This window comes from Heterodontus francisci, chromosome 43 (genome assembly GCF_036365525.1).
Source record: "Heterodontus francisci isolate sHetFra1 chromosome 43, sHetFra1.hap1, whole genome shotgun sequence".
In the NCBI taxonomy this organism is placed as follows: domain Eukaryota; kingdom Metazoa; phylum Chordata; class Chondrichthyes; order Heterodontiformes; family Heterodontidae; genus Heterodontus; species Heterodontus francisci.
The window spans coordinates 27967594-27987480 of NC_090413.1; the positions used below are offsets into that span (position 1 = coordinate 27967594).

A 19887-nucleotide genomic window follows, 5' to 3' on the forward strand; every position below is an offset into this window, starting at 1 on the left:
AACATCCTTACTTTTATTTTCAATTCCTCTCGTAATAAAAGATAGAATTCCATTAGCCTTCTTTATTACTTGCTGTACCTGCATACTAACTTTTTGCAACTCCTGCACTAGAACACCTCGATCCCTCTGCACCTCAGAATTCTGCAGTTGTTCCCTGTTTAAGTAATACTCTGCTTTTTTATTCTTCCTGCCAAAGTGAACAACTTCACATTTTCCCACATTATACTTCATCTGCCAGATTTTTGCCCACTCACTCAACCTATCTATATTAGTCTGCAACTTCCTTATACCCTCGTCACAACATACTTTCCTACCTTTCTTTGTCTCATCTGCAGATTTAGCTACCATACCATTGCTCCCCTCACCTAGCTCATTGATACAAATTGTAATAAGTTGAGGCCCCAGCACAGACCCCTGGGGGACTCCACTCGTCACATCCTGCCAATCAGAAAAGGACCCATTTATGCATACTCTAATCATAGAGAGATACAGCACAGAAACAGGCCCTTTGGCCCACTGAGTCTATGCTGACATTCAACCACCCATTTATATTAATCCTACATTAATCCCATATCCCCTACCACATCCCCACCTTCCCTCAATTCTCCTACCACTTACTTACACTGGGAGCAATTTACAATGGCCAATTTACCTATCAACCTGCAAGTCTTTGGCTGTGGGAGGAAACCGGAGCACCCGAAGGAAACCCACGCAGACACAGGGAGAACTTGCAAACTCCACACCGGCAGTACCCAGAATTGAACCCGGGTCGCTGGAGCTGAGAGGCTGCGGTGCTAACCACTGCGCCGCCCCATTCTGTTTTCTGTCAGCCAGCCAATCTCCTACCCATGCTAATATGTTACCCCCTACACCATGATCTCCTACTTTGCGCAGTAACCTTTTATGTGGCACCTTGTCAAATGCCTTTTGGAAATCCAAATTCAGTACATCAACGGGCTCCCCTTTATCCAGAGCACGTGTCACTCCTTCAAAGAACTGCAAGAAATTGATTAAACAGGATTTCCCTTTCACAAAACCATGCTGACTATTCCCAATTACCTCGAGTTTTTCTAAGTGCCCAGCTACAACCTCTTTTATGATCGCTTCGAACACCTTCCCCATGACAGACGTCAAGCTAACTGGCCTATAGATACCGGTTTTCTTCCTCCCCCCCCACTTCTTGAATAGAGGGGTTATATTTACTACTTTCCAGTCTGCTGGAATCTTACCAGAATCAAAAACTTTTGAAAAATTAACACCAACGCATCTACCAGCTCATTAGCCACCACTTTTAAAACCCTAGGATGAAGTCCATCAGGACCCGGGGACTTGTCAGCTAATTGTTAAATGATGCATCTCCAGCCGAGAGGTGTCAATCCTCCTTCAAACAGGGTGCTGCTGATTCTCAAGTTTTATTTCAAGCGCGGGTTCCTGTTTGATTGTTCACCGATTTCTCCCACAATCGATTGAATCAGGGTCTGGAATATTCAACTTTACCAATTCAAGGTAATGTGACTTGAAGTGAAGGTGAAAACATATTGCTTATGAAAGGCGACATACATACAGCGGGAGAAATGGCTAGACATCTTGTTCCTGTCATTTCTCCATGATTTAAAATAAATCAAACCATGTGGCCAATATTACATAGTGGAAACAATAAACTAACGCCTAGGGTTGTAGATTTAACTAAAAATTATAAAAGGAACCTCCTGCTTAGAGTTTCAAAGCTGGTCACTTCTGTAATTCATTAAGGATTTTACGACATCAGTAACATTACACAACACATTTGTGTAATGAACGTTTAGATAGAGTACATTCCCAGACTAGAACAATTAACCAGCATTCGATCATTCTGAACTCTCAATCCTGTGTTAGCTACAAGGTTTGAGGTTCAGAATCCACAATACACTTACTGTAATGACATTTACCCCACACATCTCCCCTCGAGAAAACCCACCAAGTTTACTAACAGATCAACACAGCTATGCATTACGAGAGAAAGCCACAGCTTGATAAAAAGGACACCTTCTACTTTTGAGTGTTAATACAGGGAAGTTATTTAACAAGTTTGATCATTCACACGCCCTCTCTCCTCAAGAAGGTAGCAATATTAACATTTCCAACATGCCATGTGTAAACCCAACCAGGCAGGAATAACACTCCCACCACTCATGGTGAGAGAAGAGAGTTCTCAGCCCATGGGTTAACTTCACACATCACTTTGTAGCTGGTTTCACCATCACTGGTGAAGATCCAGTTCCCAAGTCAGGTGTCTGCTCTGGGCTCTGGACTGACCTGATGAACCTTTTGCTGCCTCATTGATGCAAGGAGGAAAATGATCAATAGGAGGCAAACTAAACTTGGGAGTCTCCATCAAGCAAAGACCGCTCAGTCCCTTTGGTCATGGCCTCTCAGCCAGTGGAAGTGTATACAGCAACACTGAAATGTGAGAAGATCTAACAGTTGGTGAACATTCAGCCTCTCGAAAGAGATTGGACTCACCTAAATATGGAATGCATGGTGTCATTTTCAAGCAGCCAATGTATTCTCTGAGCTGCTTGTAGTTATCTTCCTTGGACATCAACATCTCCAGCTTTTCAAAGACAGCCTTATCCTTCCTGCTCAACAGCTGCAAGTAAAGAACAAACACGACCTTAACCACAACATTCCTCGCTCGTGTTCACGGATAGCAGGATTACACATTTGGATCACGATGAACCAAAGTTTACAGCAGAGCAGAAGCACATTGGTCTCCTTGTGTCAGTGCCAGTACTTTGATAGAGCAATCCCCAAACTAATCCCACTGCCCCACTCTCTCTCCCATAGCCCTGTATCAATCCCCAAACTAATCCCACTGCCCCACTCTCTCTCCCATAGCCCTGTATCAATCCCCAAATTAATCCCACTGCCCCACTCTCTCTCCCATAGCCCTGTATCAATCCCCAAACTAATCCCACTGCCCCACTCTCTCTCCCATAGCCCTGTATCAATCCCCAAACTAATCCCACTGCCCCACTCTCTCTCCCATAGCCCTGTATCAATCCCCAAATTAATCCCACTGCCCCACTCTCTCTCCCATAGCCCTGTATCAATCCCCAAATTAATCCCACTGCCCCACTCTCTCCCATAGCCCTGTATCAATCCCCAAATTAATCCCACTGCCCCACTCTCTCCCATAGCCCTGTATCAATCCCCAAATTAATCCCACTGCCCCACTCTCTCTCCCATAGCCCTGTATCAATCCCCAAATTAATCCCACTGCCCCACTCTCTCTCCCATAGCCCTGTATCAATCCCCAAATTAATCCCACTGCCCCACTCTCTCTCCCATAACCCTGTATCAATCCCCAAATTAATCCCACTGCCCCACTCTCTCTCCCATAGCCCTGTATCAATCCCCAAATTAATCCCACTGCCCCACTCTCTCTCCCATAGCCCTGTATCAATCCCCAAACCCTCCCCATAGCCCTATATCAATCCCAACCCAATACCACTGCTCCACACTCTCCCCATGGCCCTCTGTCAATCCCACTGTCCCATTCTCTAATCCCACCGCACTGCAGCTTTTCCGACTGAGCATGTGAAAAAGCTGGGAGAGGCGGCAAGTTGAATAACTAGGAAACCTGTCCTTTCAGAAGGCAGCTTTGTACAGGTTACAGGCACCTGCAATGTGCTGGTTTTGCTGAAGTTCATGAAAATGCACAAAAAAAATGCAGATAAAAAAGAAAAAACTTCAAAAAGCACAGAACAGTCTGGGAAAAACCCATAAATTTCCAAAACATTACATTTGCAGCCTTGGAGATTCTGAAGACACAAATATAATGTTCAGTAGAGAGAACTCGCCAACTGAATTATGTAACTGATTATGGATCCTTACTGTTCAAAGCAAGATTACCCAATTAACAAAACTCTGTTTTACCACTTCCATCTCGAATTACAGTTTTCAGTTCATTTTCACCGGCAACACAAACAAACATTCAAAATCTCACCATGTTCCCCCCACTTGTCCAAATCTAATTTCGAAAAAGACTTTATCCATAAACTGCCCAGTCCTGCTCGATTTGCATTGATAGGAGACTGAACAGGTCAGTCACCAGCTCTCTCAGCCTAGAACAATGTGCAATAAAGGAGGTCCCTTAGAAACAAACAATAATAAAAAGCCGTTTAAAAAGGGTTCTTCACTTACTGTCCATGTTCTTGACAACCTGAATACTGGTGTGCTCTGTAAAGCTGAAATCACCGCCATCAACCCATGGAGATTATGGAGATCCTGAAGTTTCTGCAACAGAAACAGATTTGTTTTTATACAAATGCTTTTTGTGCTGTCACGGCAGATACACTCAGTGAAACAACTGCCTGCAGAATGCTATTTTTACTGATTATTTTATGCATGTTGTTATCAACAGCTTTCTGAAATTAAACAGGTGGAAAGCACCAGCATCTGCAACAATCTCTCAACATCACACCTGTGAGGCAAGACATTCAAGTCCCACCACATGGAGCCAATTGTCCAAGTTGCTCATCAAACCTGCATCTAATACTCAGCCACTCTCAGGATAAACAGAGACTTACCTTCGCTATTTTGATAAAGTGGCCGAGAACTTCGACTCTTATTTTAAGAGTCCGTTTGGTGAGAATCTCGTGGATGACCCAGAAACTGACCTGCAAAAAGAGAAGCACTCATTTATTTTGTGTTAATCCTTCATCTCTTAATCACACTCCCAAGTCCTTTGCTTGAGTAAATAGGTGTACAATAGTTACTGCCAAGAATGTTAGAAGTATTTACATTTTTTTCATTGAATTGATTGGATTAAAATTTCTAAACTTTAGAACTCGCCCTCTCCCACAGCTCCCATCGACAGGTAACTGAACACAAGGGTTTATTTTCTCCTTTCCCCACCCCCCCCCCACAAAAGCTGGATTAATTTCACCAATTAAAATATCGAGAGGCTGATCGAGTAGGACCCAGAACCGAAATTCCAATAGGATGACAGAATTGGAATTGGACCAAGGGAGCAGACGGTTTAAGTAGTGACAGTAAAACATGGGACAAGTCGTATTTCTTGGACAGTGAATAGTGAGCAGTGAGGATGGACGATCAGGACTCGATGCTGCAGTGGGAGATGGTGGAAATTAAATGGATCAAATGGGTTTGTACATTTCAAATTTCTCTGGTTAATTACCAGACCATGTTGGTTTCTATCTCCTACCTGGTTAAATCTCCCAGTAAAAGCTACCACATTGGGAGCCAAGGTATGTTTCTCTCTTTTGTTCCAAACACAACTGGATAATTCCTGTTTAGGGAAAAATAAAAAAATAAAAAGAGAGTTGATTCATCACCCAATAGAAACTGAAGAATTTTTTTTGGAGAACAGTTCCCCATCACAATTTGGATTGTGCTACAATGTCCGCCAAATATTATTTCTTGTGCTTTTGCCAGGAGCACACCACTTCTTGCTCGTCCCAAACCCCATGCCCTTATAAAAGCCTCATGTGGATTAGTGTACTCAGAATTAATTATCCCTTTTTGTCACATCGCCCTGACACGTAGAAATCAGCTGTTCCTGGATTTTGATCCAAGGACGATGAAGGAACTCACCACCTAACAGCACTGTGAGCGCACATGGACTGCAGCGGTTCAAGAAGGCAACTCACACCAGCTCGAGGGCAATTAGGGATGCGCAATACATGCCAGCCTAGCCAGCGACACCCACATCCCGAGAATGAATCTTTTAAAAAGTGAATAATTAGCTGACTGGAAATCACACAGGGTAACCCTCCCTCCAGAAAATGGAACGAGAAGGGGTGAGAGAATTCCCCATTACTTATCCAGCATCAAGGGCTTGAAAATCATTAACTGTGACTAAAGATGCAAAGTGCCGACCCACTGCAAGAAAAATGCAGATGTGCAGATTAGGTTATTAGGTTCCCAATATTTCTTACTGCCATGACCAAACTAAATAGCGACTGGAGAAAGAAAAAGCTTCCGTCTGCTGACTAACTTACAGGTCTACCAACATGGCCTGGTCCTATAGATAGGTCATCACAAAGCCTTCCCTTTGAAACTAGCTAACTGAAGAAAAGTTCCATTTTCACTCAAATATTAAATACAAAAACGTTATTTTGTTACATCAAATCCCACTTCCCAGCATGCCCAGGATTAACAATTAGTCCCTAGTTTACGGGAGATTATGTGGAATGTTGAACACAACTCTCCCAAGAGCCAGCTAACATCACACCATAAACCAATGCATATTGGTCAAAACTATTCAGTCAGGTTAACTAAATTGGTAATACACAGCAGCCATGTGACAGATTTCAGACATGACTGGGTGGGGAGCACTCTCACCTCAGAGGCAGCGCACAAGTTCAAGTTCCACTCAAGCCTCGAGAACGTAACCTGGGTTGACACTCCCAGTGTAATACTGAGGGAGTGCTACGCTGTCGGAGGTGCACCTTTCTGATGAGATATTAAACCGAGGCCCTGTCTGCCCTCTCAGGTGGTTATAAACGATCTCATGGCACGATTTTAAAGAAGTTCTCTCCGGTGTCTTGACACGATTTATCCCTCAACCAACATCACTGAAACAGATCATCTGGTCATCATCACATTGCCGTTCGTGGGAGCTTGCTGTGCACAAATTGGCTGCTGCATTTCCTACATGACAGCAGCGACTACACTTGAAGAGCACTTCACTGGCTATAATGTCCTGAGGTTGTAAAAGGCGGGGGAGTGGGACTGACAATAGCTCCATGAAGAGCCGGCAGGGACTCGATGGGCCAAACGGCCTCCTTCTGTGCCGTAAATGACTCCACGAACGTCCCCACATTTTAAAATTTGATTAAATGCTTATTCACGAGGAGTTGACATACCCTCCAGAGGCACGTTATAGGAATGATGAGCAACAAGGCACTAGAGGAAAGTCAAGTTTAACTATTGATTGCAATCCTACGCTGAGAGTTCAGTAATGTGCACATGGTACAACGCACATGTTAAAAAGAGCCTTCCTGCAACAACCAATGTGGTTTTAATTGGCTAAAACAAAAAAGATAGTAATGGCGAAGGTTGTATTTGAATCACCCGATTCAATGATGATTGAATATCTTCTGAAAACTAACAGATAAATTTAAAAACTACTCCCAGGATTGAGCTAAAATGTTTTTTTTTTTTTAAAAAGCAGCCTAAAAAAGCTTCCACATCCAACCGAGAGGGGAAAATAACATTTCACCAAATAAATTTCACAATTGGACACAGATGTTTCAATGGTCCTGAAATTTAATTACAGAACTTCATTCTTTGGCAAAGAACATGGGCTTGGTCATAAAATGATTTTATTAAAAAGTCAAATTGAGATTATTTGAATTTGGAGAGAAAGTGAATGTATGGGGTAGGGGGAGGGGAAGATGAAAGAGACAGAGCAAGTCGCCCATTCACAGCTTGTGTTTGTGTTTGAATCAAATACAACAGAATGGAAAGAAAAAGCCGCACTCTGCTGGCAGGCAGTCAGGCAGCTGTCTGTAATGAGTTGGACCATCTCAATCCAACTGCCAGTGGACAAGGACCCCAAGCTCAAACAACTGGTAGAGTTAACAGCAACTTTTAAATTCCTTAGTGGGCGTCGCTGGCTAGGTCAGCATTTATTGCCCATCCCTAATTATCCTCAAGAAGGTGGTGGTGAGCTGCCTTCTTGAACCGCTGCAGTCCATGTGAGGTAGGTATACTCACAGCGCTGTTAGGAAGGGAGTTCTGGGATTTTGATCTAGCAACAGTGAAGGAACGGCAATATAGTCCCAAGTCAGGATGGTGTGTGACTTGGAGGGGAACTTGCAGGTGGTGCCCTTGTTCTTCTAGTTGGTAGATGTCACGGGTTTGGAAGGTGCTGTCTAAGAAGTCTTGGTGCGTTCCTGCAGTGCATATTGTAGATGGTACATATTGCTGCCACTGTGCACCGGTGGTGAAGGGAGTGTATGCTTAAGGTGGTGGATGGGGTGCCAATCAAGCGGGCTGCTTTGTCCTGGATGGTGCCGAGCTCCTTGAGTGTTGTTGGAGCTGCACCCATCCAGGCAAGTGGAGAGTATTCCATCACACTCCTGACATGTGCCTTGTAGATGGTGGACAGACTTTGGGAAGTCAGAAGGTGAGTTACTCGCCGCAGGATTCCTAGCCTCTGACCTGCTCTTGTAGCCATGGTACTTATGTGGCTGGTGCAATTCAGTTTCTGATCAATGGTAACCCCCAGCATGTTGATAGTGGGGGATTCAGTGATAAGGCCATTGAACATCAAAGGGAGATGGTTAGATTCTCTCTTGTGGGAGATGGTCATTGCCTGACACTTAAGTGGCAAGTAACATTCACGCCACACGTCAGCCCAAGTCTGGATGTTGTCCAGGTCTTGCTGCATTTGGACATGGGCTGCTTCAGCAAACATCCCCACTTCGACCTTATGATGGAGGAAAGGTCATTGATGAAGCAGCTAAAGATGGTTGGACCTAGGTTACCACCACAACCTTTTTGCTCGCTATGACTCCAACCCATGGAGAATTTTCCCCAATTCCCATTGACTCCAGTTTTGCTAGGGCTCCTTGATGCCATACTCTGTCAAATGCTACGCTGATGTCAAGGGCAGTCACTCTCACCTCACCTCTCGAGTTCTGCTCTTTTGTCCATGTTTGGACCAAGGCTGTAATGAGGTCAGGAGCTGAGTGGCCCTGGCAGAACCCAAACTGAGCGTCACTGAGCAGGGTCTTTAACATAGTAAGACACCCCAAGTCACTTCACAGGAGATGTTCCAAAATAAAATTTGACAGAGTCACATTAGGAGAGATTAGGACAGGTGACCAAAAACTTAGTCAAAGAACTAGGCTTTAAGGAACATCTTAAAGAGGCTGAGAGGTTTAGGGAGGGGATTCCAGAGCTTAGGACCCAGGCAACTGAAGGCACAACCACCAATGGTGGAGCAATTAAAATCAGGGATTCAAGTCGAGAGGCTAGAATTGGAGGAATACAGAGATGTCGGAGGTTACAGCGATAGGGAGGGGGCAGGGCCATGGATGGATCTGAGAGAATTTTAAATTCTGACCATCAAGGCTAACAATGCAACTTTAAAACTCAGTGATGGAGAAATGGAGCAAGTTTGAGGTCCAAACAAGCCCCATTGTAAACAATTAACTAGCAGCAATAACCCAATCAGTGCTCAGTGCAGAGTTAATGGCAGAGACAATGCATTTGCCTGGAAGCAATACACCACGTCAAGGCGGACAGTAAAAGAACAACATTGAGTGCACAGCATCTGGGATTATTGGCAGCAATTTCCAAAAGACTTCAAATCCACCTTTCCCAACTGGCAGAGGTCAACTCCAAAACTCTGTTCAACTGGCTTTGGAACAAAAAAAAAAACTGTGCTTTAGAGGAAACCCCCATTTACACATCCATGTTGGATCATCTGCCTGTATTGCGGGCAACAGAATTGTCATGGTAACCAGTGTAAATTGGTTTGGTGGGTTCCTCCAGGGGAAGAGTTGGTGCACGTACTAAGCAGAACCCATTGGAGGTGGGGGTGGGGAATGAGGAGAACCCCAGGGCCCATCTCGCAACTGTAACCAGGTTAGCCTGGCTTTGAGGCTGTTGTAAGTGTGTCTCTGTATTGGGGGTGGGAAGGCGAATGGAAAGGTTAAAGGGGAGAATAAACCAGTCATGTAGGGCTCCCAATCTTTGTTCATTATACATTCTCTTCTCCTTCACCTGCACAAATTCAGGCATCAGTCCAGAGTGGATCGGAGCTCAGCTGTGATTCCCCTCAGGGTCGCATAGCCCCAAACAATGGTTGTCCATGGCCTCATGATGTGGAGGCATTTAAAACGTTTCAACATATATGAAGGAATCTCAGAACTGCTGAAGCGTCAGACTTTTGCCTTATTTTTGTTATTTAGCTGTAGGATTCCTGAAACAGCAGGATTTTAAACATTAAAACCTGGATTTCCAACTAAAAATGATATCACACAGTTTGTAGCTGGAGTTTGAAGAGATTGCAACTTGATAGAGGCCGATAGACCAGTAACACATCAAATGAGCTGTAAACAAACAAGAACGTTGTTTAGGAACAGAAACAGATGTTGGAAACGAGAATGAGATTAAGTAGCTGCAGCAGTAAATTCTTCAAATTAGACATCCCAAGCTAATTCATTTTCTGAACACAGGTGGTGGTGAGAATGATTTCACTGGTGTCTTTCATTTCTAAAATTTATTATTCAGCACAAAGACTGCCAGCTGAAACAAAGGAACCCAGGTTAAAGGAGTCAGTAACAGCACAGGGCACTGGTCAGATTGAGAAAGATGACAGAGATCCAGAACTGGAGATAAATATCTAGCAATTTGGCCACAAATATAGAAAGCGGTGAGACCCACAGCAGAAAATGCAAGGACTGGGACACTGACGTGTGGGTTTACAACCCACAGGCTTTAAGGCGAGGGAAGACTGAGTGAGATCAGGAGTTTGCAGGTCCTGAGAAAGGAGGTGTGGGAGGCAGAGAATAGTCACCCCCCACATGCATGAATATCACCCCCTTATTGTTCACTAAACTCACAACAACTTGCACTTGGGCAGCAATTACTGAACATTCCTGAACGTACAAAGAATTACACTAACTAATTTAAGATAATCAGTCGGGCTCACAACGTGGCTCACTTACGCTTGCTAGAAGCTGCATATATTCATACGCAGGGCCCTGTCCTCTGCAGGCAAAAAGGAACATCTCCAGGAGTTGTGCCTTTATTGAATTAAACAAAAAAAAAAGGCGTGGGGGATACAATAGTTCCCTGGTGCATTCGCCATAGCAACGCCTCGACCAGAGTTGACTGGCCAACCAATCAGCACCCATTTCTCACAGTATAGCTTGTTGCTCCCTTTGGAGTTCGCCATTCTTGCTTCCGTCCTGATGAGTGCAAGATGAAAAGCTTCGACAGCATGTCTCTTTTTTTCAGCAATACTTTTAGTAAAATATCCCAAAGGCACTTTAGAGGAGCGTTACCAAAAAGAATTGGACACTGAGCCACATAAGGAGATATTAGGACAGGTGCCCAAAAGATTGGTCAGAGGTAGGTTTTAAGGAGGAGAGGGAGGTGGAGGGGTTTGGAGAGGGAGGTGGAGGGGTTTAGGGAGGGAATTCCAGAGCTTAGGATCCAGGCAGCTGAAGGCACAGCCACCAGAATGAGAGGAGTGCGGAGATCTCAGAGGGTTGTAGGGGATGCAGGCGATTCGAGATAGGGAGGGACAAGGCCATGGAGGGATTTGACCACAAGACAACATTATACAGTTTTCAGTTTTAATTAGGCAGTCATCCACTTCACCCACCAAGGGATAGTTAGCTCGGGTTACTACAGAAACATGCAAATGTGTAACTAAACCAGTAACATCACCGTTAGAGCTGCTTATGGTTTCTAGTCTATCAAAACACTCAGGGTCAGTCACTACCTCAAAGAACAAGCCTTTACATTTGTCCCAAAAACCTTATCCCTGGCAAACAGCCATTTAACCACAGCATTTCACTGGATTTTCCACCCAGACTGTCACTTTAACTTCGAAAGAATTGTGGGAAAGTAAAAACAAATTCAACACCATTTCCCATGAGAAAGAAATCCATTAATCACATCAGTGTCTCCACTTCACAGAACAGTCAACTCAGCAATTAATCAGCATTTTCTTGCTAGAAGCAGAAACACCAATGACAGGATAGTGACACAAAACATTCGCTGAATGGGGCCGTGACCTCTGAAACTATTAAATCAAAGGGGCTGGTGTATTCTCCTAGAATAAGAGGGGGAGGGTAGGTCAGCAGCTGACTTTGCAGTATGTCCAACCAGCAGCCCCACTTAGCCAGCACGATGCTGCAACTTCGAGGAGGCCCCTAGACCACATCATCAATCTAGACAGAGGTGACACTACCAGCGCACAGTGGCTGCCATGTGTTACATCCACTCACCAAGCCTCCTTCAATAGCACCTTCCAAACCCATGGCCTCTACCAACTAGAAGGACAAGGGCAGCAGATGCATGGGAACACCACCACCTGCAAGTTCCCCTCCAAGTCACACACCATCCTGACTTGGAACTATATCACCATTCCTTCACTGTCACTGGGTCAAAATCCTGGAACGCCCTTCCTAACAGCACTGTGGGTGTACCTATCCCACATGGACTGCAGCGGTTCAAGAAGGCAGCTCACCACCACCTTCTCAAGGGCAATAAATGCTGGCCTTGTAGTCCTCTGGCACAGGCTCACCCACCCAGTCCATCTGCACCTAAAGACCGCTGACTATTACATTTGCTCTTTGCTTAGGCTGATTGGACGGGATATTGTCCTCTCGCAAAAAAATCTGTGGATGCTGGTGATCCATTGGAGCTTTGAAGGTGGAGATGGATAGATTTTTGTTGGGTAAGGGGTGTGAAGGGATATGGAGCAAAGGCGGGTAAATGTAATTGAGTTACAGATCAGTCATGATCTATTGGAGTGACAGAACAGGCTTGAGGGGCTGAATGGCCTCCTCCTGTTGCTTGCAGATCACACTACACCATGGCTGCACGTTTCCCATACAGTCACTTACCTTCAACCCATTTCTCCCCGGCGTTCACACTGCGGCACCGTAAACCCCGTCCCCGGCGTTCACACTGCGCTCCCATCGGGCACCATCCCACTGGCACCAGTTCAATCAGCACCTGGGGGACACAATGGCATGTCCAGCCCAGTGTGACAGAGGCCATCGTATACCTGGAGTATTTGATCATCTCAGTCTATCCTTCTCCCTAAAACCACCAATCCAGTTTGAACACAGGAATTGCTGCATGAGGACAGGCCAGCGTCTGTCTGGCTCACCTTCCATCATCCTTGTAGTCACATGTTACAACCAGAATAAAGGAATGGAAGGATCTGGGAATCGGGCAGGACAGTGGATTTGAGGTAGAATATCAGCCATGATCGTACTGAATGGTGGTGCAAGCCTGAGGGGCCGAATGGCCCGCTCCACCTTCTCAAGGCTAATCAGGGATGAACAACAAATGCTGGCTTTGCCTGTGACACTCGCATCCCATGAACAAATTTTTAAAAAATTCTTATCTTCCTTTCTGCAGTCTGGACCCCCCTCCCCCGCCAGACTGTCAGTATTTGATGGATGGTCACCTTGGCACTTTGCCAGTCTGGCCCCTCCTCCCCCACTCCCACAAGCCTGCCTCCTTTCTCCCTCCCCCACCCCAGCCCCTCCTCCTCCTCCCCACACCACTACCCCCACCCCCACCAGGCCTGCTCCATACCTCGGGTTGGATGGCTTTGAAGACAGGAATGTCAAGTCGGGTGATTTGACTCTGAAACAAAGCAGAATATCAGTGATCAACCACAGGCAATACACAGGATGTGAAGGAATCCTTTCACTAACCCCAGACTGCTAAAACAAGTTGCAAACACAGAGACAAAAACAAGCAACTTAACACTGCATTAAAATATTTAACAACCAGACATACACCCGTTCGTGCACAGTCTGCTCCTCGAGATTATTACTGACTCTTTCTGCTGAACAAACACCAGATTGTCCAGATTCGGTCCTAAATTGCTCTGCTGCACAATCCCACCTCCGTGACAAATCCTCTAGAACTTTCCTTTGTCCTGCCTTTGCTTCCTGCCCCATTCCCCACCTTGCTGGTTTGCATGGCCATTGCAGAGAGTTGCTTTGGGATATCGCAGATAATAACCAGAGGACACAGATTTTAAAAAGTTAATAAAAACAAAAAACGTCCAGCAGGTCTGGCAGCATCTGTGGAGAGAGAAACAGAGTTAACGTTTCAGCTCTGATGATTTCTGGCATTTTCTGTTTTTATTTTGGATTTCCAACATCTGCAGTATTTTACTTTTGTCTTCTAGATTTAAGGGGATTTGCAAAAAAAAAAAAACCTTTATGCAACGAGTGGTTCGGATTTGGAATGCACTGCCTGAGGGGTTGGGAAAAAAGTGGGAGAGCCGCACTAGCTAGATTGTTCTCCAAAAAGAAGCCAGCACAGACTCTATGGGCAGAATGGCCTCCTTTGATACTATATTATTTTCAGATGCTATGGAGGGACAATCTTTTCAAAGGTTTTACACATTTGCTAATTGACAGAGCAGCTTACAAAACCACTGCAAGATGGGGCACCGGATAGACAAATTACACCTTCATAATCAAACTGGCTTCAGTTCCAGGCTGATGTGACCCCTGTCACCACAAACGAGGCTCAATGCTCCAGTAACCAGACTGTCTGAGGTTTTCTAAAAAAAAAGTGCAAACTTTCAACCTCTATCTTTTGCAGACACAGACAGCAGCTGTTGATGGTTTTGTGAAATGATAAAGATACAAGCAGAAGTATGCAGAGATTTTAGATCTACATCAATGCACAAATTGGCAAAAAAATTCAAAAGTGCAGACTGTACCGCAAGCAGAGATTATTACTCTCGCCTCCTCCCTTTGACCCAGCAAGAGGCTGATACCTCATCAGCCTGAATTCATCACCACCCCAGGAACAAGTTAGCTCAAATAAATAATGGGTTTGAATTGAGCATGTTCCCAGGGCAGTACAGAGGGAGTGCTGCACTGGAGGTGCCAACTTTTGGATGAGACGTGAAACCGAGGTCCTGTCTATCCTCAGGTGGCCCTATTTAAAAATGAGCTGGGGAGTGATGCCCTGTCAATATTTATCCTTTAAACAACTTCACAAAAACAATTTACCGATTATCTCATTGTCTGTGGGAGCTTGCTGCGCGCAAATTGGCTTCCTACGTTACAACAGTGAGTACACTTTAAAAGTACTCCATTGTCTGTGAAACGCTTTGGGACAACCTGAGTCGTGAAAGGCGCTATAGAAATGTAAATCTGTCACACATCAGTGAGTAAGGACACAAATAAAATCTGCAAACTCTGGCAAACCAGGTTTAAAAATCAGAGTGGGATAAAAAGTAAAACACAAGGTCAAAAATTTGAAATTGCTGCCATCCAAGAAATGTCAGGTCTTAAGATTCCTGTCTATCGGTATTTGTCCTCACTCTGAACAGTCTGCTCCAGTACCTTCCACGTTTACCACCTCCTTCCAGTTTTCTCTCCCTGACCCCAGGCTGCCTTTTAGCATCATGTTCGTTAGCCCAGTGAGCTATTTGACTGTGATAGGCACCACAATCAATCCCGACCCAGTTTTGGATTTTCATTTTGTCGTAGAGATCATTGGATTTTGTCGCTCCCAATTGCAGGGGCAGAGGTCATTGCAAACCAACTGGAATCAGATAACAACACAATTAGGAACTTACTGCCCCCACTCAGTACACTCCCCAGCAAGTCTCTGGGGGAAATCGTTTGAATATCTCACTGTTTACAGTCCGGACACCATTATAAATCCAATACTCATCATACATCTTTCTCCATCCCTCCCACTCTCGTTCCCTCTCTCCCTTCATGTTCTACTCACTGCAAACTGTTCCGGGGTTACCATGAGAACATCAAACACAACAGCATCGAAGCTCTTTCCGAGGCCGCAGGATCCTTTCTGTGTGGACGCCACAGATGAGCTCTTCTGAAATAGACAAAATCTTAGCTTGTAAACAGACAGTAATTGAGCAGCAGGTTTTGGAAAATTAAGCACAGTTCATTCAGACACCATGCCAGACTTTTTTTTTTAAAAAAAGAAAACAATTTTCTAAAGTACTTTTTTGAAGCAGTCATTGTTTTTAAAGGCAGCCATTTGTGCACAGCAAGATCCCACAAACAACACTGTGATAAGGATCGGATAACCTGTTGCAGTGACATTGCCTGAGGAATATTTAGCCAGGACACTGGGCAGAACCCGCCTGCAACTCCGGGCCTGTGACGTTCGCACAGCCTGACTAGCTAGGAAGGACAAGGGAAGAGGGAAGGCCACCCCTATTCTCCTGCCTTCTCTCAGTCACATCCACTGGCAGAGGAACCCACTCACCATCTCAGCAACAGAAAGAGACTTTATGGAAACTTACAGCACAGAAGGAGGCCATTCGGCCCATCACTTCCATGCTGGCTTTGAAAGAGTGGTTGTGTTTAATCCCACATTCCTGCTTCTAGTCCATAACCCTGTAAATTCCCCATCCAACTCTCTTTCAAAATGGAGATTGAGCGCTGCCAGATCCCTCTGACTGTAAAGAATTCTCATCTCCCATCTAGACCTTCCATCAATGATTTTGAATCCACAACCTGATTATTGGTCCACTCACTGGAGGCAATACAGTTTTTTTAATTCACTATCAAAACCAATCTTGAAAACCTCTATTAAGTCACCTCTTAACCTTCTGTGTTCCAACCACTCCTTAGAACTGAAATCCCTCATCCTTGGTAAAAATCCTGAAAATCCTCGGTACTCTTTCTAAGGCCTTTACATCTTTCCTGCAGCGCGGTGCCCAGAATTGTCCACACTTCTCCAGCTGAGGCTTAACCAGTGATCTATAAAAGTTCCAACACAATCTCTTCAACACAAGGTTTTTGTAAAATTTAACTTTGAGAACACAGGAAAGCTGTGTTCTGTTGCCACCCTGTGCTCAGCATATACACCGTGCTGAATTAGCCAAAGTGAATAATTATACCTAAAACGTGCCGAGACTTCAGCATTCAGTCGAATGATTGGCAAGCCCCACCTCCCTCCCCTTTGCCCTTTCCCAAAAATCAATCTCAAACTCCATGAAATGAGGAAACAAAACTCTTGGATTATCAGAAGTTTAAAATTAACCTCAAAAGGCAAAAGCTTTAGTACCATTCTGCTCTTCAATGTTAACTTGCCGGTTACAGTAAGTGAATGGGAGAGGAAAAGAGGAATTTAAAAAAAAGTGTACATCAATATTTGAATATTTGAACCACTGCCCATTATTAATTTCCTTTCAGAAGAGATTAACATTAAAATTGCGACAATAATAGACTCAAGTTGCTGTCAGACCATTTCCCGAATATCAGATTCCGATCAGCAAGATTTCGTTGCACCTTCAATCTGAAGCATCAAGTTCCAAAAAGGTAGGTGAAGCAGGGGATACACGATCGAGTAAACTGATCAACAGCAGACACATAAGCAAAGCTCGTAGCCAGGGCTCTCTAATGGTATCTGTATCTCTGGGTTTGGAAGGGGGTAATAAGTTTGTCAGAGATCCTGCAGTCCGAGTTGCAAAGTTCGTGTCAACAAGTTCAGAGTTTCTGCAATGGTCTCCGGTGATGAATGCTGGACTTTGTAACATGATTATGTTTTAAAAATTGAGTTTTTTTTTTCCAAGTTTAAGATGGAGTCCAAAGGGTCAGGTGACCTCACATCCACTTTGCTAAAGGACAACAGAAAATCTCAGTTACCAAGACAGAGAACACAAAGACCTTTTTTGTTTGGAAACAACAGAGACAGCTGGGGTAACACCTGAAAGAATAATGGGTTTCACGCTCCCAGACTATCGGATCATAAACAAGGAGTTAGTGATTCTGAGGATGCAAATGTACCAAGCAGCAGTCAACGCCTGGAAACAACGGAAGGCCCAGGTGACTCTGTGAAACCACACTTCTGGACTTTGCATATTGGAACAGGACAATAAGCTATTGACTTTTGAGTCTAGATAAATTTAACTGATTTTATGAGGCAGGCTGCAAGAAAGGAAGGGAATCAGTGGTGACAGGGATAGGGTTCCCTCGGAAGCCTTAGTGAAAGGCTTCAAAGACTGGAACCTGTTTGGAAAGTTGAAGTTCACGGAAAAGTAAAAGCCCAACAGGATCATTTTATTCACGGTTAGCCAGGTCAAAAGTATTCTAAGAAGTGAATGAAGAGGGCATTGACTTTGAAAAGGTTTGGGAGATCCACCCCATTGCAACTGGGAGGAGTTTGGGACTTTTAACTGCAAAGATTTCACCATCAAAGAGGACTGTAAAAGTGCGCTGTAAGGTTTACAAGTGTTTTAATAAGTGAAAAAAAAAACCTTTCCCCGTAATTTGGGTTATCAGCCACTTACAAGGTACTATTTCATTAATGGGGATTTCTTTTAGTTTTGTTGTTATAATGAATGTGTAAAATGTGAAATCTTGTGGTGTAATTCTTTAAATTGGTCTGGGGTTCATAGCTCATGTTTTTAACATTAACGGTCTCACTGAGGTCGTAAACACCTCCATAGTCCAATAGCAGCCAACACAATGTCTGGACTTACACAAAGGAGAGTCACTCAAAGAAGGCACTGCGCATCTTCTTTCTTCAAAAAACAAATAATATCTTCTCCAAGTTCATACCTGACCAGGTTACTTCATTCAATCAAAATCCGAGTGCAGACAGTGTGTGACAAGACAGTATGCCTCTCCCTACCATTTCCTCTAATCTTTTCCCTTCCCAAATTACAGACAACCCTCCTTTTCTTGGTGCCTCCTCAAAGCAACAAGATAGTGAGCGAGACTTCACAGCACAGAGAATTCGGAGTGAACTATTCTGAGGCCATGGACCCTTTATGAGTTTATGCTCCCATCATTTTTTTCCATCTTTCCTTCTGGGCTTTCTGGCCTTCCTAACTCATGCCCCCGAGAGTAGAGGTCGGCTGCCCTGCCAATGCTGCTCCTAGCTGGACACAGGATGAGAGAAGCTGGAAAGAGGCCTTCCCCAACTCTATATCCAATCCTGAGTCAGCTTCACTCAGGGTAGTATTCTTACCTCAGGAAGAATGTTGTGGGTTCAAACCCCACGACAGGATCTAAGCACTGACTGCACTGTCAGAAGTGGCGTTTTCCAGGTGAGATGACACCAAAGCTCAATTTGCCTTCAGGTGGTCAATAAAGGTCCCCCGGCAACATTCGAGGAAAAGGAGTGGGGGTGGGGCAAGTTACCCTGGGCAACATTGCTCCCTCACACATCCCAACCAAAATACAGAATAACTGGTCATTAAATCACTCCTCTTTGCGGGATCTTGCTGTGTGCAAGGTGACTGCCGCATTTCCCAGCATTAGGGCAGTGAAGATCTTTGGGATGTTACAGGCACTAGTTAAATGCCAGCTCTTTCTTTCCAACACTCAGCAGAGCTGAATTCAGAAAAGAGAGAGGACAGATTAACCAAGTCAACCAAGTCTAGTCCATGATTCCATTATCAGTCTGGAATTATTTTATCTGAAAAAAACCCCTCTCGTTGCAGTATTAACATCCCTGCCTCTGATCCAAGATCTGACTCCATGTCACTGGGCAAGTCTTCAGTCATTTCCATGCCAACCACGAGTAACTCTTCAATCTCAGGTGTCGCTCATCGATGGATCAAATTCTGTAAAACATTAAATGTTAGAGGGAATTTCAGGTTTTACACTCGAAGAACCAGAGATTACTCTGGTGATCTAATGGTTTTCGTTAGTGGAATAAGTCTGATAAATGATTTACAGGAGAGATACCTGGCAATTCCATTCTAATCACTTACCCTCACTCTCAATCTTGCCAGCTGCACCAATCCCAAGAATGAATAACAAAATACTAACAATTACAGACTGACAAATGGGGGCCTTAATTAAGATACATAAAAATCCATAGTCCGAAAACTCCCTTCTCCAAATGTGCAAAGACGCAGGTGCTCCCGAGATACATGTCAGTAATATAAATGTTAGAGGGCAGGAACACAAACCCTGAGACACAAGAGGACAAATGAAGCATCAGATCTTCCTCAGATGATACCAGATACATTCTGCTGCATATTTACTACTGGTTGAAGCTTTAAACACTTAAAAAAAAGTTATAGCAACATATCTATATAGCACCATTAACAGTAAACCGATGAAATCTTGGTCAGAGGTAGGTTGTAAAGGAAGAAAGGAGGTAGAGAGGCGAAGAGAACTCCAGATGTTAGGGCCCAGGCACCTGAAGGTTCAACCA

At 44.3% G+C, this 19887-nt stretch overlaps 1 protein-coding gene across 1 annotated transcript in view; it reads right to left on the reverse strand.

Annotated features, from left to right (window-relative positions):
- Window positions 1-15529, reverse strand: part of LOC137355771 (ras-specific guanine nucleotide-releasing factor RalGPS2-like) — a 56197-nt gene extending 40668 nt beyond the window's left edge. Inside the window, exons 1-6 of the mRNA XM_068021271.1 lie at window positions 15475-15529; window positions 13303-13353; window positions 5210-5293; window positions 4572-4661; window positions 4186-4278; window positions 2503-2629 (exon numbers count right to left, since the gene is read on the reverse strand). Of these exons, the coding sequence (XP_067877372.1) occupies window positions 2503-2629; window positions 4186-4278; window positions 4572-4661; window positions 5210-5293; window positions 13303-13353; window positions 15475-15498 (469 nt within the window). The 5' untranslated portion in view covers window positions 15499-15529. The remainder of the gene's footprint in view (window positions 1-2502; window positions 2630-4185; window positions 4279-4571; window positions 4662-5209; window positions 5294-13302; window positions 13354-15474) is intronic.
- Between the last annotated feature and the right edge of the window lie 4358 nt (window positions 15530-19887).